The 21,658-nt window shown below is 40.5% G+C and overlaps 1 protein-coding gene across 11 annotated transcripts in view; it reads right to left on the bottom strand.

Moving 5' to 3' along the window:
• Positions 1–337: 337 nt before the first annotated feature.
• Positions 338–21,658, bottom strand: part of ENOX2 (ecto-NOX disulfide-thiol exchanger 2) — a 281,319-nt gene continuing 259,998 nt past the window's right edge. For 5 of the 11 annotated variants that reach the window (XM_027608771.1, XM_027608769.1, XM_027608770.1 and 2 more), the window contains 5 exons: positions 12,600–12,781; positions 10,414–10,521; positions 6,738–6,846; positions 4,186–4,271; positions 341–1,853 (listed from right to left, as the gene is read on the bottom strand). In XM_027608771.1, coding sequence (XP_027464572.1) covers positions 1,722–1,853; positions 4,186–4,271; positions 6,738–6,846; positions 10,414–10,521; positions 12,600–12,781 — 617 coding nt within the window. In that variant the 3' untranslated portion in view covers positions 341–1,721. Of the gene's footprint in view, positions 1,854–4,185; positions 4,272–6,737; positions 6,847–10,413; positions 10,522–12,599; positions 12,782–21,658 lie in introns of all 11 variants that reach the window. The other 6 variants (XM_027608768.1, XM_027608764.1, XM_027608766.1 and 3 more) reach the window with 3 other exon arrangements.

The following is a 21,658-nucleotide window of genomic DNA, read 5'->3' as shown; positions in this document are numbered from 1 at the left end:
TTGTTTTAAAACGTCATGGCATTTAGCTTATTTAAATAAGAAATAATTGGTAAGTGGCAAATTTCCCTTGATTTCAGAGATATTATTAAAATAAGGCATTCCAGGACCTCTGAGATTGACGAATCAAAGGCTTCTATGGCGCTGATGACAGGGAGGAGGCTCGAGTGAAAATAACCCCAGTTCCCTGCGTGTGCCACAGCTGGGTGCTTCAGGGGGAAGCCAGCTTTACGCGTGACTGAGCTGCTGTGGGGCCCTCTTTCTAGTTGTCAAGGTGAAGGTTTAGCATCTTCTTTCAACATCCTGGTACTCCAAAGAAGAAATCGAGATGATTCACTAAAGGATCAGAGAGCAAGTAATTCAAAACAGAACACCAAACTGAAGTATAAAAAAGAAATATTTATCTTTGAAAAATACAACTTTGAACACACTACGGACATCTCATTTACAAAGTATTTTCCTGAAACACTCTTCATTGGCTTTGCTTACTTAGTACATTCTTTTATTCTGAATCAAGACTCAAGGGAGGGCATGCTTGTGTTACTACAAGCACCAGCAACACCACAGAAGAAAAGATCATCTGTGCCTCAGGATATTAGCCCCAAATCCTCACCCTTTCTCTTTCGTTTCCATCAAGCAGGACTTCCTGACTGGTCCACGTACACTCTGCCATTGCAACCTGCTGGGTGGGCACCATAGAACTGGAGGTGCCCCCGGCCATCGGCGCTCCAGGCAGAGCTGAGCTATTTGCACGAAGCCTCACAAACCCGGGCTCATTCATTACCAGGAGTTTTCTACTAATACTCATATCAACTGTTTGCAAACATTCAGCTTGAAGTGAACATAGTATTTACAGCAGTACACGGTTTGCAATTCAACACGCTGATGGCAGAAGAAAAGGGACCAACAGACTTTGTAAGAAGGCCAGAGGGAAGGCATATTAGAATGAATCCCTTCTGCTAACGTGTGTGTACGTGCATGTGCACATGCGCACACGTGTGTTTTAATTCATAGAAAACTAAACATGCCCTCCTTTAAAAGCAGACTATTTACAAGGTGATTCTGAATAGCACATACACATGCCAGTCATACTGGACACTTGCCTTCTGAGAATACATCTAGATGTTTTTAATCTGATATATTAGAGAAAATAACTTCGGAACATTTGTCAACTTTTGGTTCACAGTAATTTTGCAAAAAGCCACAAACCATGCTTTGTCTTTTAAAAGGGGAGAGCCTGGTCAGGCGCCTTCTAGAAGACGCTGTGTTATTCATTTACTGGCTTACTGGGGGTTGGAAAGACCGTGTCAGTTCACATTAATGTGAAGAGAAGTTTTGAAACACAAATCACATACAAATCATCAAAACATTTCAATTAACAGTGTTTAAAAAAATACCAAACTCTACGACAGTAGTACAGACACTGAAAACACCCCAAATACTCTTTAGCCTCAGGCCTTTTTCAATATCACTAATAAAAGAGACAAGCCACTGACAGAAAGGGAGCAAGTTACAGCGCTTGAGGGTCTGAGTCTGTGTCTTTTTAGGGCCTGTAGCTCGAGGTGCTGCTCTAGGATCCTTATTTTAACTCAAAAGATATTCCGGGAACGACCTGGCAAATTTAAAGCACTTCCCACTTGAAAACCATTGAGAATACAAATCACTTTCTCGGCACGTCCACCGCACATTTCTCTGCAGGAGCCCAGGCCGTGAGGCCGCGGCATTCAGGTCAGTTTCAGGCCCTCGAAGCCGCAGAACTTCCACCTCTTCTCCAGACTGGCTCCGACCCCGGTCATTTCCTGCCTGAAGGTGTGCTGCAGCCGGCCCATGAGACACTCCACATCGCTGGTGCAGATCTGCGGGCCAGAGAGAGGAGCTCCACTCAGAAGCAGTTCTACCCTGCAGACGAGTCCCCTGGGCTTCCCTTGTACGGGTTTTGTAATTGCTGTATGTAGGTAATAATTTACTTACAACAAATTCACCTACTCTATGTGTAGAGTTTAATGAATTTTAGTACATTTATACAGTTGGGCAACTCTCACTATTTAGTTTTAGAACATTCCATCACCCACAGAAGGTTCCTTCACGCCCCTTTGTAGTCAATCGTTCCTCCCAATCCCTGACTCCGATTTTTTTGCTGTGGTTTTGAATTTTCTGGAAATTTTATATATGTGCAATCATACGATATATATAGTCTTTTGTGACTAGTTTCTTTCACTTAGCATGATGTTTTGGGGATTGATCACCACCGAGCTTTCTAATGAAAAGAGCTAGTGTCAGTTGTGTGGACAGGCTTGGGTTCATAGCCAGCTGAATGACAGCTGGTCGGTGCCACTGTGCCTGTGCACAGGCCTACTGAAGCTGCAAAGCCTTTTGGGAGGGGAGGGAGGCAGGGCAGAACTCTTCATACATGTGTTGCTTTACAAAGGAAAAATGACAGAAATAAGGAATGCCCTGTATTTCTACTTCTGTGCATCATCTCCCTCTCCCCATTTCACACACACACACACACACACACACACACACACACCCCCCAACATAAAAACAAAAATCTGTGGACCCCTTTAGGACTTGTTTCAGGTGGTCATCTTGACATGAGTAGCAACCTTCCTAACTGTGAACCTGGGGACTAGCGCTCAACTGAGGAGCACTAGGGGATCCTGAGAGAAACCCTCAGTTGCCGCCACACTGAATGTTCCTGAAGCTGGAGGGAGGGACCCCTCCGCCAATTCTGTTGGCATCATTGCAGGCTCTCTTTGGGAGGCCCTGTCACTACTCTGGCAGGAAGCTGCTCAGGACAAAATGGGCTGAGAGTAGGAGTGAGGTCATGCTTTCTTCCTACTGCTAGTAGTAGATGGTAGCCAGTTAAGTAAAAGACGCACATTGCAGGGTATCATATAGAGTTGAATTCCATTCTAAAAACCATAAATATACAATGTTTATAGATGTATACATATAATATAGGTGCAGCATATGTATGGAAAATGGTCTGAAAGAAGATATGCCAAACTGTTAACAGTGATGATCCTGGAAGGGTGGGGCTGGGTCACTTTCACTTTCCCTTCACTGTCTTTCTATCTTGCTTACATTTTTAACATAAAATGTATTTTTTTTTACAATTTTTGAAAAAAGGGCCAGATCATTTTTACTGACACAAAGTCCAGTTTTATACCACTTCAACCTACCACTTGGTCCTGCTGCTCACATTCGATCCCTCCCTTTGCTGCCAAATGGGCTCTTTAATTGCGGAATGGTATCACTTTCAGAGCTCAATGAGAGGGGCGTGCTGGCTCGAACTAAAACAAATGCCATGAGAAGGATGTCTCACCGCAGCCGGATGCCCACATGGGCAAGTGCCTCTGTTAAGAGGACATATGCTTAAATGGCTTAACATTTTGGACATCCAACTATCAGGAATCTGCATTTCAGTGGCCACGTCTCAAGAGCCCCAGGTCCTGTGAAATAGTGAATACAATCCACAAGCACATGTAACTGAATGCAGCTTCTGAAATAAATCTATCCTGAGTTTATTTACTCTGAGGAGTCAAGAGTCCCCTCCTGCTTCTCTGAGGCATCCTTGACTTTCTAGGGAACTAATACTTACTCTTGCCCCTGAGGCTTTGTGAGGTCCCTCATAGAACAGCATCCCAGGAAGGAAGTGATGCATGAGATCAGCTGGGAGCAGAAGTTGAGTCCATGTCACAGACTTACTGTTTCCTCTGTTTTGTTTTTGCTCTTGCCTTGATCATTTCAACATAGGTAATGGCAGTGGTGACAGTGATGGCTGGAGTAAGACTTCCAGTTTTGAACATTAACGTTTGCTAATGGCTAAAGGCCCGGTACAAAAGTATGACTGGTGAGAGATAGTGGGTCATTTGCAGCTTAGATAGAAATTAAAAGAAAGGAGGAAAATTCTTCTCAGACGTATCTTGGAAGGAGGGTGGCCAACTCATTCAGGTTTGCCCAAAACTTCCTGGTTCTGGCACTGGAAGTGCGAGTCCTAGGAAACCCCTCAGTACCAGGCAAACGGAAGCGGACGGTCATCCTACTTGCAAGAGAGAAGCTCTGCACTGCATTGCAGTGAGACTAGGTGAGGGAAATTTCCTTAGAGCGATTACTAACGACTTACTTATGCTTGAAGAAAGTACCCTCCGTCCCTTTGCATGCCCATTTCAGCACCCCACGTACCTTATTATCTAGACGGTGCAAGTAGGAACAGATGTATTCAATGCTTGCTCCAAATGGGTGGACATGAAGAAATGTGGAAATAATCCCTACAGTGACAATACGATGGAGGTTACACTCGAGCATTATATTCTTTGAAATGAGAGCTAACTTACATGTACCACATACTACATACTGGGCACTATTCTAAGTTTATATACATTTTATTCATTTAATCTGTACAACAACCCACTGCATATACTGCCTCTCACTACACTGTACCCCATATAGAAACACTGGCATTGGAGGAGTCACTCCCATCATTTATGATGGCTAAAGACCATTTGAGTTCTACATTTCACAGTGAATTTAGAATTTTATAATGAATTTGGATCGTGCTGGCCTTTTGCAGTTCTTCTGCACAGTCTTTAAATTGGACGTGAGCTTCTTATGCATTAATAATGTCTTGCTGTTGTGGTAAAAGTACAAATCAGGTACTTTGCCTGATTCACTTCATGCCTCTCACAAGAGAATCTGCTGATTATATTTGGTTTTACTCTGTGAGTAGCTCTGTAAAGAAAAGCCAAACATTTCACTCACTCAAGTGGTCACTAGCATTTGTTTGTGCTTAGAGCTCTAAATCTCTTCAAGTAACACATTTTTTTATAGAGGTTTACAGCCTCTGGGAATGGGCACAATTTTTACTCAGTTTAACTATGGGGTGATTGGCAGCTATACATACTGCCTTGATTGTTCTGGACATCAGGTTAATTGTTCTAATACTTCTTTCTCTGGCAACAGGTAGATCTTAAATTGTTCAAAGGCCTACTATTTCTTTCTTTAGATTTTTTTTGAATTCCTCCCCTTTCATAAGATCTTAAGTACATCAAATAGACCCAGAATTGAATTTGCCGAGAACTGCCAGGAAATAAAAGCTAAATTTGATTTGGTTTATAGACTACAACTTGTCTATTCCTTCAAGTGACTGATAAAGAATATCACAAGTTTGAGTTGTAGCTTGAAGTTCAAATCAGTTCTTTGTGAAAATCCTCCAAATATCAGAGGGCAAGGAGGTGGGCTGGGGGATCTGGGAGGAGCTGATGGTAGCGTTCAAAGTCTGTTCGAAATGGATGCTATTACTTATAACACTATGTGATTCTTAAATGACGAAGTAAATTGAATTGCTATACACTGACTCAAGCTGAGAAACTTAAATTCTAAAGAAGACAGTTCATGTCCAAAGGAATTCTAGGTGCTACGGCCAAGATAGGCTATCTGTCAAATGCCGAGAAATAAATCCTTAGGTTTCAAAACACTAAGCAGTTTCTGTGGGTTCATACCCGAAGAACCAATTTAAAAAATAGATTTTCCTTTCTCTCTGTCATTCTCTCTGTCACTACATTCTTTAAAAACAAAACAAGAAACACTTATCTTAAGAATCTTTGTTTCTAGAACTATCCATTCACAGAGGCTTCCTTCTACCCCCAGCTCTTCTCTGACAGGTCTCCCTGTTGCCATGCCAATTTGTTAAAGAACTTTGAGTTGTAAAATGGAAATAAGTTGTCACTTTTCTTTAAGACTCAATGGCAGATCCTCTTGTGTATCTTTATTAACATATCAAAGTGTTAAATCTGACTACAATATCCATTACCAAAGAAGGCAGATAAATCTTCAAAATATGCAGAAGCCAATCAGTGTGGAGAACTTCTGAGATTGGGGTGGGGCTGCTGTGGGGTTCAGCTTCCTAGAAGGCAGTTGGGATTATCTGTTGAGGTCCAGTATCAGCCCCTTGGAAATGACTGAATATTTTAGGACCTCAATCTGCCACTGTTCTCCAAATGGAATATCAAGTCAACAAACATTTGTGCAGAATACTGTAAGTGCAAAACAGTTCTCATTTTACTGAGGGCTTCCTATGGGTTGCACACTGTGCTAAGGGATTCAGATGAATTATCTTATTTAATACTTGCAGCTGCCCTTTGAGACAGGTAATATCATTCTGCCCATTGTGCAGATGGAGGAACTGAAGCTCAGGAAGGAAATCGTAGGGTCAAACGGGAAACCAGTTCTGTCTGACTCCTCAACCATGTGTTCTATCTTGCCTCTGTGGATGATTTTTATATATTGAGAGCAATTCTAGCATTTATCTCATCTAAGCCCACCAGTGTCACACACCACAGACAGCCTCCTGAGTTACCTGCCAGCAACCTGGAAAAAAATTTCAGAGAGGCAGACACTTCCTCCAGAGGCTCATCTGGGAAAGCTCTCTGCCAAACAGTATCCTCACTATAACCTTGAGTGGGAGTGAGAGGGCTCCACTATCCTCACATAGAGTTTTAAAAAATGTACAACGTATTTCTCCAGCAGACCCTCTCCTGTGCTTACAACCACACATTTGATGTGGCAGCAACCACAGGAGCTAGAGGAGAATTGGGAGCTGCTGTTACCATTTCTGTGAAGTCTATACTTATTCATGCATTCTCATGCTTCATAAATGCCTGGCAGGTATATTCATCTTAGGTGAAACTCTTCCCCCCTCCACCATAGTCAATATATTATATGTGTGTGTTCCTTACCCACGAGCAGTGCTTCACGTTCAGATTTGATAGGACTGCTGTTCAGGGTCTTCTCAAGAGGATAGTCACTGTCCTGGCTCGATGTACACAGTCTAGTAGCACAGCTTTCCTGTGGGAAAAATATGCTTCCTGGGTCAGTTCACCTTACTGCGTAACAGACTTGGATTCGAGTACGCAACAGGGAACTTTTTAACGTAGTACCCCAAAAGCAATAGCGTACAATTTTGATGACTGAATGGGAGAGAAAATAGCATTAATTTATGCAAAAACATCACAGATCATCCAAAACTTCTTTATATGGCTCCAAAACACAGAAAAATTTAGACATTCATCTTTGCCAGGTCTCCCCCCCCACCTTCATCATTCTTGACTCTATAGAGGTAATCTGGGGAACAGACCCAACATTTACTGCCTACTAGGTGCCAGGCACTGTTAGGTATGTGTTATCTCCATTCTACAAATGAGGAAAGTGAGGCTCAGGTAAATTAGGTAAATTGCCTTAGATCACATTTCTAGGACGTGGTAGAGCCTAGATTTCACGCCAGGTCATCCACTGCCAAAAGGATTGTTCTTTTCAATTTTAGGTCCACACGCTGCTAAAGGCAGGTCTCATCTCTGAGTGCAGAATCTACAATGTAGCTAATCTACTCCCAAACTCCCAAATAATCAACTGTTGGCTTTTGAACTAAAAATTAGAGCTTCCAATTATTGACTGTCAGCTCTTTCTTCTCCCTGATAAGGACATTATCAGTTAGGATATTCCTGACTTCATATCAAGAAATGACCATGACCGGGCGCCTGGGTGGCTCAGTTGGTTAAGCGACTGCCTTCGGCTCAGGTCATGATCCTGGAGTCCTGGGATCGAGTCCCACATCGGGCTCCCTGCTCAGCAGGGAGTCTGCTTCTCCCTCTGACCCTCTTCCCTCTCGTGCTTTCTATCTCTCATTCTCTCTAATAAATAAATAAAATCTTTAAAAAAAAAAAAGAAATGACCATGACCAAAATATTACTCAGTGGCCTTCTTTGTTGTTGAAAGTTCTCTCTTTCTGAGTATAGCAGGTATGTTTCGTAAGAGACACTCAGGGGAAATTCATGACCAGCAATCAAACTGATAAATACATCCAGGCCTTCCATGGATCTTTCTTTCTCTCTTTGGGCACTGAGAACATCTTTTCTGTATTACAAATGTGAAGGAAGAGTCTTGAAAAGAAGGAATAAAAGGAATCATTGCTTCCAGTCTTACTGCTATTAGAAAAGAAAATGCTGGGGAAATGCTCCTGGCAGGGGCATCTCATGGCTGATTCAAATGCTTTGTCACTCTTCCCTTCTGCAAGCCCTCAGCACAGACAGGTGTCCTGTTTTCTTTAAAGATGACTTTAAAGCTTCCAGGATGTTGCCCTGAATGAAATGAATGGTCTATCCTGGCAAGACATGTTGTTTTGGGGATTTACAGGCATCCTGGCTATAGTCAGAAGGGAAGCCTTTCTTGATGACCTACTCAATCTTTGGCCTTTAGAATCCAATTCAGGCAGTAACCATCATGCCAAGTTTGATTCAAAATACCGGCTCACTTCTAAGCCATGGGTTGTAGATCTCCTTCTAATGCCCTTAAAACATTAAATGATCCAGTAAGCCATTTCTTAAGTGCGAGAATTTAACAGATTGGGGTTGACTCAAGATGGAAAGGCATCCTGAGAAGTTTTAGCCATCTTGAATAGAAATGTAGCCTTACTGAAACCTGACTTCAGTTTTATTATAGCTGGCATTTAAAAAATTAGAAGGCATATTGAAGAGATGTTTATCACCTTGAATTTTACTGGCAGATTCAAAGAGCCAGCTCTTTCTGCAGTAAGACAGACAGAAGTCACATTGTTATATTGCAAAACACTGACAATAACTCACACTACAGTTTACTGTCAAGAAACCCAAACAAAAACAAAAGAGATCTCTCCTCACCAAAACTTATTGCCTTCCTTTCAACCTGGAATTATTTTTGCAGTCTAACATAATGGTACTTTGCTTCCTAACCTAATTGTGTCAGGCTGAAATATTTGGTCACAAATCAGATTCCGAGAGAATATCAGTTTATAATGAACTGTCATGACTTTTTCTGAAAGAAGCTTTGCTTACAGTTACAGGAAAAAAACATTCTGACTCACATTTTCCCGATTATCAGTTGGCTCTCCTTCCTTATCCTCTTTAGCTGCCACTTCATGGTATATTCAGGTTCAGCATGAAAAACTGACTAAGGCACAATACATTAAGTTTCTTCTGTGCCATTTGATCTCTTGCTTCTTTCAATGAAATTTAAAGTGCCAAAAATGCCCTTACACTAAAAATGCCCTTAAATTAATTTGTGATGTCAATCCTAAAGAACGAATCTAAGCATAACGTCATTAGCATTACCTCATGTCTATTGCATTTTACGCAAGAAGCAAAACAGCTATGTAGCAGCTCTGAGACATTTTAGCAGCTCTGAAAGTATAGGGAAATTCCTACTACACAGAGCAGCTTTGGCACTTTTCAATTAAATGCTTGATAAATGAATTTCTCTGGGATTGTGCTCATTTCTTTAAAAGCACCCACAAAAGTGGAAAGTGAGCTGGTTTTATGAAGTGGAAGAATTAAAAGCATATTGCAAATGGCCTCCAGAAGAAAACACTTTCAATCATTTGTTTCAACTACACCAAGGCTGCCAGTTCTTAATGGCACTCTGGGGGAAGTCACTATGCTGGCAAACATACCCAGGGCCTGTATGCATTGCATCTTCCTGAGCTGAGTGCCAGAGATAAAGAGCCCAAGCTCTTGTCTAACGATAGCATTGTTGATTTCTGGCTCTTGGTCTGAGCTCCTAATCTCTTCCTTCTGAGACATTAAAATCAGGCACTTACAGTCAATGGGTCTTCCTTTTCAGAGGATTGCTTCAGTTGAATGTTCAGGCATACAGACGATTAGGGAGGTATGGCTGGGAGACACCACGGGTAGACTTTACATACCTTAAGTAGACTGGGCACCTGATTCATGCTTGTGACTCATTAACCTATCCAGATTAGGAGACTCCCTAAGAGGCCCTCACTGGTGGCTCTTATTGCTGCAAAGTCCCATCTTGCCCTTCCATGCTGCAATCTTCAAGCCTTAGAATATTCCTTCTTTTTATTTACTTTCCACATGTTTTCTCCCCTTTGGGTTTTGACTATTTCACCTGCAGCTGCTCATTATTACACTAGATGGAGTGTCTGCAAAGAAAAGCCCATGTTCTGGTTGTACTTGTGTTTCTTCCTTTAATGAAACACTTTATTAAGGGTACTCTGTGTCACCCGCATTTTCTTTCTATTTTTTTCACCTGCATTTTCTATGTTGCTATTTGCTTGGCAAGATGAAGCAGGAATGAGGTGTACACGCTGGTCTTCTCCAAGAGGGAAAGACTGAGGAATTTTAGGGATGGACTAACTTTGTATTCATTGAAAAGTACACTCTCCAGAATCCTTAGATATGCCAAGGATTCACAACTAAAGGCAGAGCCCCTGATTCAAGAATTACCCCAGAGAAGGGGCTTTTAATCCCCATTCAGCCAAGCATTCCACAGTGATTCCTACTGCAGGAACTTGCAGGGCATTTTTCACTGCCACTGCAAAGGGTGGGGGGAAGGGCAAGGGTTCACAGAGGACTGATATACCTTTTCTTTAAGATTTTCCAACATTTTTTCCACCTGCAACTTGTCATCCTTGACTTTTTCAAGTTCAGCTTCTTTCCTTTTGTATTCCTCTTGGACTTTGAGTAGATGCTACAAGACAGACCAAAGACAATCAAGTCTTGAGGAGCCACAATTCATTTAAAAACCCTGGTTGAAGTTGGACAGTAGGCTGGCCTGCCTCACTTTCTCCCAGCCTACACAATCATTTCTCCGTGCAGAGATACCAAAGGGAAAATCAAGGTACTTTTTCACTTAAAGTTATTTTATCTAGTTCTTAAGAACTTCCTTAGGATTTGTTCATATTTTAGAAAGCATCTGAGAAATTAACTGATCTAATCACTTAACTTTTCTATTCCAGCCAGGGGTAAGGATAGGGTATAGTGCTAATCCCATGTGGACAATATCTTGATTGCTGCATAGAACTTAATGTTATAAAGCATTCTTTCAAATAGCCGTTGTCCAAGCCAAGTTCAATTTCTGTGAGGAAAACATTTTACAAATGTTTGTTTCCACATCAGTAGGCAAGGAACTGGATTCATCATCATTAACGATTACAAAAATATTACTTATTTAGCATCTAACATGTGTCACACATTGTGGATAAGGTTTCATATGTGTGATCTCATATAAACCTCAAGTAACCCTATGCATAATCCTGAGGCTTACAGAGGTTTAGTGCTTTGCCTTAGGTCATTCAGATAGTAAGTGGCAGAGTAGGGATTTAAACCCAGGTTGGGTCAACACCATAGTCCATGCACTTAACCACTGTTAGACTATACTTCTTTTTGGGAGAAGATGGGAGACCCTTTATCTTGTTTACAAGGCTATTTTCCAATAAAAAGTAATCAAAAGGAGCAAAATTAATTTGTCAGGATGTAGAGACCTAATTTTCTCAGAAGTCTCTGAAGTGATGAAATGAAGAAAAAAAAAGTTCATCATCTTTAAATTGTATTTCAGTAGCAGAACTGTCCTGTGGAATGGTTTAAAAATCAAGGTAAGAGAGAAAAGCAACAAAAAATGTTTCCAAAGTTTTGCTTTTCAGAGGCTTGCAAAAGACCACTGGAAGAGCTAAAAGACACACGATACAATATATGTTGTCAAAATTCTTTGAAGTCTAGCTGAAGAGATACATTTTTTTGGTGGAAAGATCTCAGATATAATTTACATGTTCTAATTAAATTCCATAGTGACAGTAAAAGGAAGGTAAGCATTACTTCACACATTTTGCTAATAGGAAAGGTGAAATATCGATGTGATATTGCTTGTCACACAGAAAGACAGTGGTAGCAGAAGTAATAGGAACACAGGGCTCTTAGTGCCAGAAGAGACTCCTTGTTCACAATTTGTGATTTATGGCCAACAATAAGCTTTGCCCTAGATAATTTCAAGGCATACAATTAAAAAAATTATTGCTCAATTTAAATTATAAGGAAAATGGCTGGTCATCTGGCAAGATAGAAGAGGATAGTACCCTTACTCAAAAATACTACTCCTTTATTATGATGAAACAGATGGTGATATCTTTTTCTTTTAAATTGTAGGCTCACTGTGGTGATGGTTACATAAAACATCTAGACATTGAACATCTCATACACACTGTTGTATTTGAATGCAATTACAGTTGGATGCACCTATTTACTTTACTTTTTATACTTGGAATAATGTGCAGGTAAACTCATTCACATAAATGACTGTGAAAACAAAACAAAATAAAAGCAAATTGATATTATGTGCCCAAAGCATTGATACTGAAAAAGCCAGGGTAGGATTCCTGCCATTTCTCCTAACAGGCTGTATGGTCCAGCACTGGATCAAGTAGATACTACTTTTTCATATCTAAGTAAGAAGTGAGGTTCTTCATAAAGTCCCCGAGGCCCTGTCCAGATCCCAAAGCACCTTCTGAAGCAGAAAGAAAAGATTAGATTATGTTCGGTGTAGTTTTACTGTCAAGTATTTTTCACTGAATGTACATCCTTTGAAAACTGCTACCTCTGTACTGGCCAGAATATTTCATTAACCATAACAAAATTCCTTCCTAGTCTATGCCAGAGAACAGAATATCAAGAAAATAAGAGGTTTGCTATTCTCTTTGCTGGCATGGGACCTTTTTCCAGTTGAGGAGCTGATGCTAGCTTTCCTAAAAGCTCAGAAAACCAAAGGGCCTTTACCTGTTGCATTCCTTGCAGGGCTTGCTGCAGGAGTTTCAGCTGCTGTTCCTTGTTTGGGTCGTCTTCTCTGGGGGCTTTGCCTTGTTCTTGCTTGAGCAATTCTACCTCATTCCGATAGGCATCGAGCTGCCAACGGAGGCTGTCATTTTCTTCCTTCAGAGCTTCTGCCTGTGATACTAAGGCTAAGCAATCAATATAAAGTCAAACATCCATCTATCCATACTCTTTGTGGTTCACCTTAGTATCATGAAAACTTGGTAGTTTTTAATTGACATGTATAGAAAGTCTCTTGAGCAACTTTAGGTTTGAGGTGGCCATGGCAGCAAGAGATGGACACAAAAGCACACAGAACCATTTGTGTAAAGGAATGCAGGATTCCAACACCCTGAAGTCATCATCACGCTTCATATTTGTCACCCCAAATATAACTCAGATATTCCCAGCTAACATTGGTCACTTTTATTTGGAAGGCAGCAAATGATAAGAGCTCTGTAATGATAAAGTGTAGGGCTAATTGTCTTGAACTGACGACTGTCCACACGATAATTGTGCAGGGCAGTTGTTTTTAAAAATGTAATGTTTACTGTCCTACAGAGGAAAGGTAAATGTAAAAATTAAGACACAAGACTTCTGGTTTCTGGTCTAGTGTGTAAGGAGTTTAGAAGTCACCACTCCATCCTAACAACAAATAAAAAGCTGAATAAACTGAAAAATCAACAACTCATCTTAGATCCATAAGAGAAGTGAGGTCACAGGGCAAACTGCTGCCCCTGAAACTGGAGAGACAGGAGAATGCAGAGAATCACAACTTACCAGACCAGAAACCTATGAGCAGTAAGCTCCACAGGAACTGGTGGCAAGTAAAAAAATCTAAATTGTAATTGGCTAATTGCTGGAGGCTCAGTGTGGACAAGTCTGAGATTTAAAAAGTACAGAGGGACCCACTCATAGTGAAGTCTCTATCCTTTTGTGCATTTTATCTCTAGGAGCACAACCGTGTCCTTACAGTGAATATTGGAGAAAAATCCCCTTGTGCTTCCATCATGGGGAGGGGAAAAGAAACCATTTTGAAATATACCAGAGCACTCTGTTCTTCTCAACAAGGCCTGCCATCAGAAGAAACTATTTTACCAGAGCCTAACCTGCTAGGGTATTACCAGAGTCTAATTGACCTGGAGAAGGGAAATACCCAAGTATAGCTCCCCCCAGCCATCCTGCCCCAAGTAAGTTTTTTCTCAGAAAAAACTGAGAAACACTTGTGAAATCACAGTCCAGAGGTAAATGCTCACTAAAAGACTGAGACCTAATCACAGGACTAGAGAATGCTCCCCCACACTTAACTACCACACCACTAAAGTCCTGTTTACTGGAGTTCTTTTCACCCAGCACATCATGTCCAGATTTCAACAAAAGATTACAAGGCGTACTAAAAGGTAAACAAACAAACACAGTTTAAAGAGACTGAATGGGGATCAGAACAAGAGTCAGATATGGCATGAATGTTGGAATTATCAGACCAGGAATATAAAACAGCTGTGATTAGTATGCTAAGAGCTTTAATGGGAAAAGTAGATACCATGAAAGAACAGATGAATAAACAGAGAGATGGAAGTTCTAAGGAAGAATCAAATAGATATGCCAGAGATAAAAAATACTACTGTAACAGAACTGAAAAATGCCTTGGATGGGCTTATTAAAAGACTTGACATGGCTGAGAGAAGAATCTCTGAGCTTGAGGGTATGACAATAGAAACTGCCTAACCTGAAAAGCAAAGACAAAAAAGCATAAAAAAAAAACCCAAGCAGAATATCCAAGAACTATGGGACAACCACAAAAGATACATGTCATAAGAATATTAGAACGGAAAGAAAGAGAGAAAGGAACAGAAGCAATAGGTGAAGCAACAATGGCTGAACTTTCCCCCCAAATTATTATCAGACACCAAACCACAGATCCAGGAAGTTTAGAGAAATCAAACAGGATAAATGCCAAAAAATTAGACCTGAAAAGACACCTCACCAAAGATATATCAATGGCAAGTAAGCATCATCATATGTCATACATCATTAGGGAATTACAAATTAAAAGACAATGAGATACCACTACACACCTATTAGAATGGCCAAAATCCAAAACAATGACAACACCAAGTGCTGGCAAGGACGTGGAGCAAACAGAAATTCTCCTTCATTGCTGGTGGGAATGCAAAATGTTACTGGCACTTTGGAAGATACTATGGCAATTTCTTATAAAACTAAACATACTCTTACCATATAATCCAGCAATCATGCTCCCTCATATTTACCCAAGTGAACTGAAAACTTATGTCCCCACAAAAATATGCACACGGATTTTATAGCAGATTTCTTCTGGCAATTTTATAATTGCCCCAACTTGGAAACAACTACAATGTTCTTTAGTAGATTAATGGGTAAATAAACTGTGGTACATCCAGAAATGGAATATTATTCAGTGCTAAAAAGGAATGAGTGATCAAGCCATGGAAAGACCTGGAGGAAATGTAAATGCATATTACTAAGTGAAAGAAGGTAATTGAAAAGGCTACATAATTGTATGATTCCAACTATATGACATTCTGAAAAGGCAAAACAATGGAGTCAGTAAAAATAAAAAAAAAAAACAAAACAACAACCCTAACCTGGTTGCCAGGGGTTAGGAGGGAGGGAAGAATGAATAGGCAGAGCACATAGGATTTTTAGGGCAGTGGAACTATTCTGTATGATACTATAATGGTAGATACATACATTTTAAACATTTGTCCAAACTCATAGAATGTACACCAAGAGTGAACTCTAATGTAAACTATGAACTTTGGGTGATAATGATGTATTCGCTGATTATAAACAACGTACCCCTGTGGTGCAGGATGTCAGTAGTGGTGGGGGACTTTATATGTGTGTGGAGACAGGGGTACTTGGAAACTCTTTACTTCTTGTTCAATATTGTTGTAAATCTAAGACTTCTCTAAAAAATTAATTTATTAATTAAAAAACTCCCTAAGACACAAGAGGAAAACTTGGTTAGCTTTATTTATGGTTATGGCACATTTTTCAAGGCCAAAAATCAGAAAAGCTATTATAAAATATTTAATCAGAGGATTTTCATTCATTCAACAAACACTGAGTACCTTCCCTGTACCAGGCTTATGATAATGGTAAAAAATGAGATTCCACTAATCTCTGTGGTTCAGTCCAAATTAATGGAAACATTTGTAGTTTATTCCTTTTTTGATTCCTAACACAGCATAAAGCCCAGAAAAGAGATGTTAGCAAAATGGATCAAAATTACAAACCTGTATATTAAATGTATAAGAATGTTAAAAGGCAACTTGTCAAAGGTGTGATTTTTTTCAGCTACTTATGGGGGGGGACTTCGGGTAGAAGAAAGTAAACGAAAGTAATGGAAATCAAATCTTCAAGATTATTAGCTATAAATGGTGGAAGAAGAGTTCTCTAAAGGTATTTCAAAGACAAGATTCATTCTCTACAATAAATGGAAAGAAGTTGTGCTTTACAAAGATGAAATATATAGAAGAAAACCATATTCTGAGGGAGAAAACACCCCATTCCTAAAAGAAAGCTGCTTTGCGGGGTGGGGGTGGGGGATGGGGTTTAATTCTGCGCTTTCAACCTGAGGGTTTTCCTGAAACAATCAGGTACCAATGCAGGCTGATGTAATCAGATTGTCTATCCAAATTAGACAGTGGCAATCCTTCCTATTACATGTTCTCTTGTTTTCTGTGAATGGCTATGCAATTATCCTGATACGGCAGTTTGAACATTGTATTTTAGTTTTTAAAAGAAATTACAAAAACCTTTGGCATGACACATTCATTGTATGTTTGGTTTTATTCTGTATTTTAATTTTTGCTGTAATCATAAAGTTTTTGTGTCTTTGAAGAGAAAGCTGTTAAACAGAGAGCTGAAGTCCCAGCACTGTAAATACCATCTATCCTTGCCATCTCTCCCAGCAGCTGGGATACCTGTCGTCGGACAGGCAGCATTCCTCACAATCACAGCACTAAAAGAAGATGCTAAAAGTGAAGATGACTGTATATAGGAAAGTGTATGGCAGAAGGGAAATGAGCTATCTGCCAAACGGGAAGAAATTATTTGATTTGCTTGTTGGGTCAGTACCAAGGGATAGCATCGCGAGCTGGAGTTCCGGTGAATAACACAGAGGTTCCTCTGTAAATCAAGTGACTGCTACAGATAGACAGCTATTCATTTCTGCTTTGGTTTGCATGTTTGTCTTCTGGCAAGGCATATGGCTCAATACTAAATAGTGATATTTCATCTTCCTCTTTTGTTTCTTCTTGTACTGCAGGCTAGTGATTATGCTCTTGTCTTATGAGTCATGTGGAGAAATGTGGAAAAGGGCAGAGATCTAGGAGAGTGGTTAGAGGCATAGTCTCCAGTTTAAATGTGAAAATATTTTCCCTCTGAGCAAATGAGGAGGAGAGACTACTTCTCTCCTGGGGGGAAAGGGCATGCTGATGAGCAGAGATAGATTCCTGCAGCCAAGTGCGAACAGATAATAATCTCCTCAGTTTGGACCTGTCACTAAGTAAAAGAGAATGTGATCTCCTCTAATGCCACCAGGGCACCTTACTTACGAAATGTATATTTCCCACTCCCTGAAATGAGGGTTTTTGTCATTTTAATGAGGACACCAAGTCTTTACTTTCACAGACTTAATATTAATTGGGCCCATTTCTGAAGTTGGAGTTCTTTGTACATTGCCAGAACATTGAAAAGTTCAATACTACCTTTTAATAATATGTTTGAGTAGGTGAATCCATCAGTCCTGATACTAAAGAGCATAGTACAGTGAATTTATTCATATCTTGCCATCATTAGTTCTCAGCTGCTCCTTTTTGACTATTTCCTATGTGGGAAAAACATTTCTCTTTATGGGGATGGCTCCTCAGATCTGAAGGCTGCCAGTTCATCATGGCAATATGAAAGTACGAAGGTAGCTGTGAACGCCTCTTTTTAGAGAAGCTACTCAGAGCAAAATCCCAGATATGTTTTTCTATGACAAAAGATCTAAAAGGATTTTGTGCCATTAAAAAATTAATGCCTAAGTTTCTTCGGTGGTACAAAGAAAACAAAAATTTTTTTTTAAAGATTTTATTTATTTATTTGACAGAGAGAGACAGCGAGAGAGGGAACTCAAGCAGGGGGAGTGGGAGAGGGAGAAGCAGGCTCTCCACTGAGCAGGGAGCCCAATGTGGGGCTCGATCCCAGGACCCTGGGATCATGACCTGAGCCAAAGGCAAACGCTTAATGACTGAGCCAACCAGGCGCCCCACAACAAAAATTTTAATGGAAGCAAATTCAGGGGGTTGGCCACCCTCACAAAGCTGCATTACAAGAGATGCACCAAATTATTGAAGGAAGATGTGTAACAAATGTTACCAAATTATAGAAGGGAAAATGTGCAACATTCCTCTCAAGGGTCCTAAAAAAAATCTGAGCTGGAGCGATTCACAAAGAGAAAAAGCCAAAAAGAACAAAGTTGAAAGAGAGAGGGAGATGATATGAGTGGTTGCAGACCAGTTCAGGGAAATTTTTAAGTGAGTTCCCTGACCTCCCAAAGCCTTGCTTTCCTTACCTCTGCAGGTTATTACTCCAGTGAGGCTTCTACCAGTATGGATGTACCAGGGACTTCGCTGTTTCTCCTCTGAGATCTCTAAATTCACCTCTCAAACAGTATCTTCATCTGTCAGTTAACTCACTGCCCCTCATCACCCTGAGACACCCTCAGACACCCTGAGACACCCTGCTCTCTTTCTTTGCTGGGACCTTAAATCTCTTGGAGTGGCCAACTTCACCCAGTCCATTAACTATTTTCTGGCTAAACAGATTCCACTGCAAATTCCTTAGTACTCTATATTCCTTCACCCTCCTGAAAACCTTTGGCCAGTCTTACCATGTCAATTCCTAGCTCATGGTCACTCGGCTCAACTTTGTCTGCACCTTATCCTGGGCTGCAGAGGACTCTTATAGGAAGTTGCAGAGCTGGGCAGTCCTGGTCAATACAGACTCATGTTGGTCCTTGCTGGTGGGTCTCTTACCTCTTACTGATTTCTTCCTTCCATCCTGCCCAGGGTATTTATTCCAGGTCTGCTCCTGTCTCCTCATGGTCTCATTTCCAAAGCATTTCCCTAATCAATGGTTGACCAATCTCTGGGTATATGGAGAAGCATGGAATGCATACATACTTTTAGCTTCATTTCTCTTGTCTCAGAGGAAGAGGATTCTCCCCTCTCTGAAGAAAACTCCAGCTGAGTTTGGATCACTTTCCATTCTTCTCCAGGATTCTACTTCCATAATTACCCATAAGTACTCTTTCACTCTCAAGCATCTTCAACCTCACTCTCTCCATGGCCTCCTTCCCCTCTATTGAACAACAAACAACAACTTAACTTTAACTTTGTCACCCATTCTAGTTGCCATATATAATGCCTGCATTTGCTTTTGCCCAACTTTTTGGCCTGTGGATTTTGTCCACCTTCTCTCCTTAATGCCATATGTTCTGGCCCCTATCTCTATCACCCTACTAAAATAGTTCTTGCTCAATGCTGTCCTTGATTCCTTTCTTCTTTGTATTATCTGATAATGTTGATTATTCCTACTTCTATAAATTCTTCTTGTTTTTCTAGTTTTCTTCCAGCCTCTTAAGCTGCTCTTTCCCCCTTTTTTTTTAAAAAAAGGTTTACTTGTTTGTTTGTTTATTTATTTATTTAGAGAGGGGGTGGGGGGAAGGGCAGAGAATCCTCAAGCAGACTCCCCACTGAGTGTGGAGCCTGACACGAGGCTCGATCCCAGGACCCTGAGATCATGACCTGAGAGTCCAATGCTTAACCGACTGAGCCACCCAGGTGCTCCTAGACTGTTCTTTTTCTAACTGCTCTGCAAACTCCTCTTTCTTTCCTTCTCCCTTACTGTGGGTAGCCACCAAAGTTCTGTATTTAACCCTTTGCTGTTCTTTCTCTCACTTGTCTTTCACAATCATTTACTCATATCCTCCAAGCTTCAGCCAACAGCTCTGTACTACCATCTTCTATTCCTTCTACTTTCTTGAACACTGATTTGAATATAAATCCTTTATATCTATTTCCTAACTACCTACTGTCTGAAACTGATCTCATACTCTACAAATTAGTCCCATGCACCAGTCCATTTCTGTCAATGTTACTAGTATGTGTTTAATTTGTAACACCCCCCCCCAAAAAAAACTTTATGTTGAAGCCCTCATTATGTGACCTTATTTGGAAATAGGTTCTTTACAGAGGTAATCAAATTAAAATGAGGTCATTCAGGTGGGCTTATGGACTTATACGACTAGTATACTTATAGAAAGGAGAAATTTGGACACAGACATGCAAACAGGGAGAATGTCATGTAAACATGAACGCAGAGACTGGGGTGATGCATCTACAGGCCAACAAGTGTCGAAGATTGCCAACAAACCATGAGAAGCTAGGAGAGAGGCATGGAACAGATTCTCCCTCACAGCCCTCAAGAGGAATGCACCCTGATGACACCTTAATCTCAGAGTTCTGGCTTCCAGAACTGTGAGGCAATAAACTTCTGTTGTTTAAGCTGCTCAGTCCGTGGTACTTTATTGCAGTAGCCCTAGAGAACTAATATGACCACTGACCCTCTAATCTCCCAGACTAGAAAACCTAGCCTCATCTCAGGTTCTTGCTTTTTCTTCATCATCTATATCCAATCTGGCGCCAAAGACTGTAGTTATTCTTCTGAAGTGACTCCTAGCATCTTTAATCTCATATTTTCTGTTACATCCTTTTATTTTACTATTTTATCTCAGTTCCTGTTACCTTCACTCTAGTCCTGGGCTTCATCATTTTATATCTAAATTCCTATAAAAGTCTCTGGCAGGTCTCTCTTTCTCCAAAATTTATTTCCTAAAATATATAATTCATGTTGCTTTTATCATACTAGTGCCATGACTGAGACATGCTTATAGTGCCATGTTGTCTATTATGGTAAATGTAACCTTGGCATTCATGGTTCCCCATAATCTGGATCCATCTTGTCCACTCAATCTTTTATCCCCCTATACCCAGCATCTTTATTTCTCTCTCTGAGCCCTGTTCCTTCTCCTCTCCTGCCTCCACATCAAGATACTTTCTTACTCTCCTTATCCAAACCTTCATCTTTTTTTAAAAATTTTATTTTATGGGGCGCCTGGGTGGCTCAGTCGGTTAAGCGGCTGCCTTTGGCTCAGGTCATGATCCCAGGGTTCTGGGATGGAGCCCCGCATCGGGCTTCTTGCTCAGCAGAGAGCCTGCTTCTCCCTCTCCCTCTGCCTGCCTGCCGCTCTCCCGCTTGTGCTCTCTCTCTCTATCTCCCTCTCTCTGTGTCAAATAAATAAATAAAATCTTTAAAAAAATTTTATTTTACTTTATTATGTTATGTTAATCACCATACAACCTGTTCATCTTTCAAGATCCCAGTCAGCTTTCACTGAATGCAACTACTCTGGCCACACTAATATCTCTTGGCCTTGCTGCATTCTAATCAGTACCTTACAGGTTAGAACCAAGTGGTATTTCTTATATTTATGTAAATTTACACATATTGCACCTCTATTTCCATAAGCTGATAGGATGCAGTCCTTGTTAATTAATTGATCAAACTTTTAAAAAGGGAATAATGACAGGTGTGGGGAGGGACGGAAGGATATTGGAAACCAAGAGAAGTGAAAACTTTGGCTAGAACAATGAAGGAGAATGAGTCTCAGTCAATTTTTCCAAATGTGCTCCCTGGACACAGGGATGCCTGATAAAAAAATGCAAATTCCTGAGCTTCATTACAGACCTACTTAATCAAACCCTGCAGCCCAGAAATCTGATTTTTTAAAGGTAACCCAGTGATGCTTATAGATACCAAATCTGAGAACCACTAATCTAAGTGGAGAAGGCAGACAATAGATACAGAAATGGAACACCCATTCTTAGGTTTACTGAGCACATGTACTTCCCATCATGGCTAACAATAGAATG

This window comes from Zalophus californianus, chromosome X (assembly GCF_009762305.2).
Source record: "Zalophus californianus isolate mZalCal1 chromosome X, mZalCal1.pri.v2, whole genome shotgun sequence".
NCBI lineage: Eukaryota > Metazoa > Chordata > Mammalia > Carnivora > Otariidae > Zalophus > Zalophus californianus.
The sequence above is the reverse complement of the archived record's forward strand: the minus strand, read 5'-3'. Positions and strand labels throughout refer to the sequence as shown.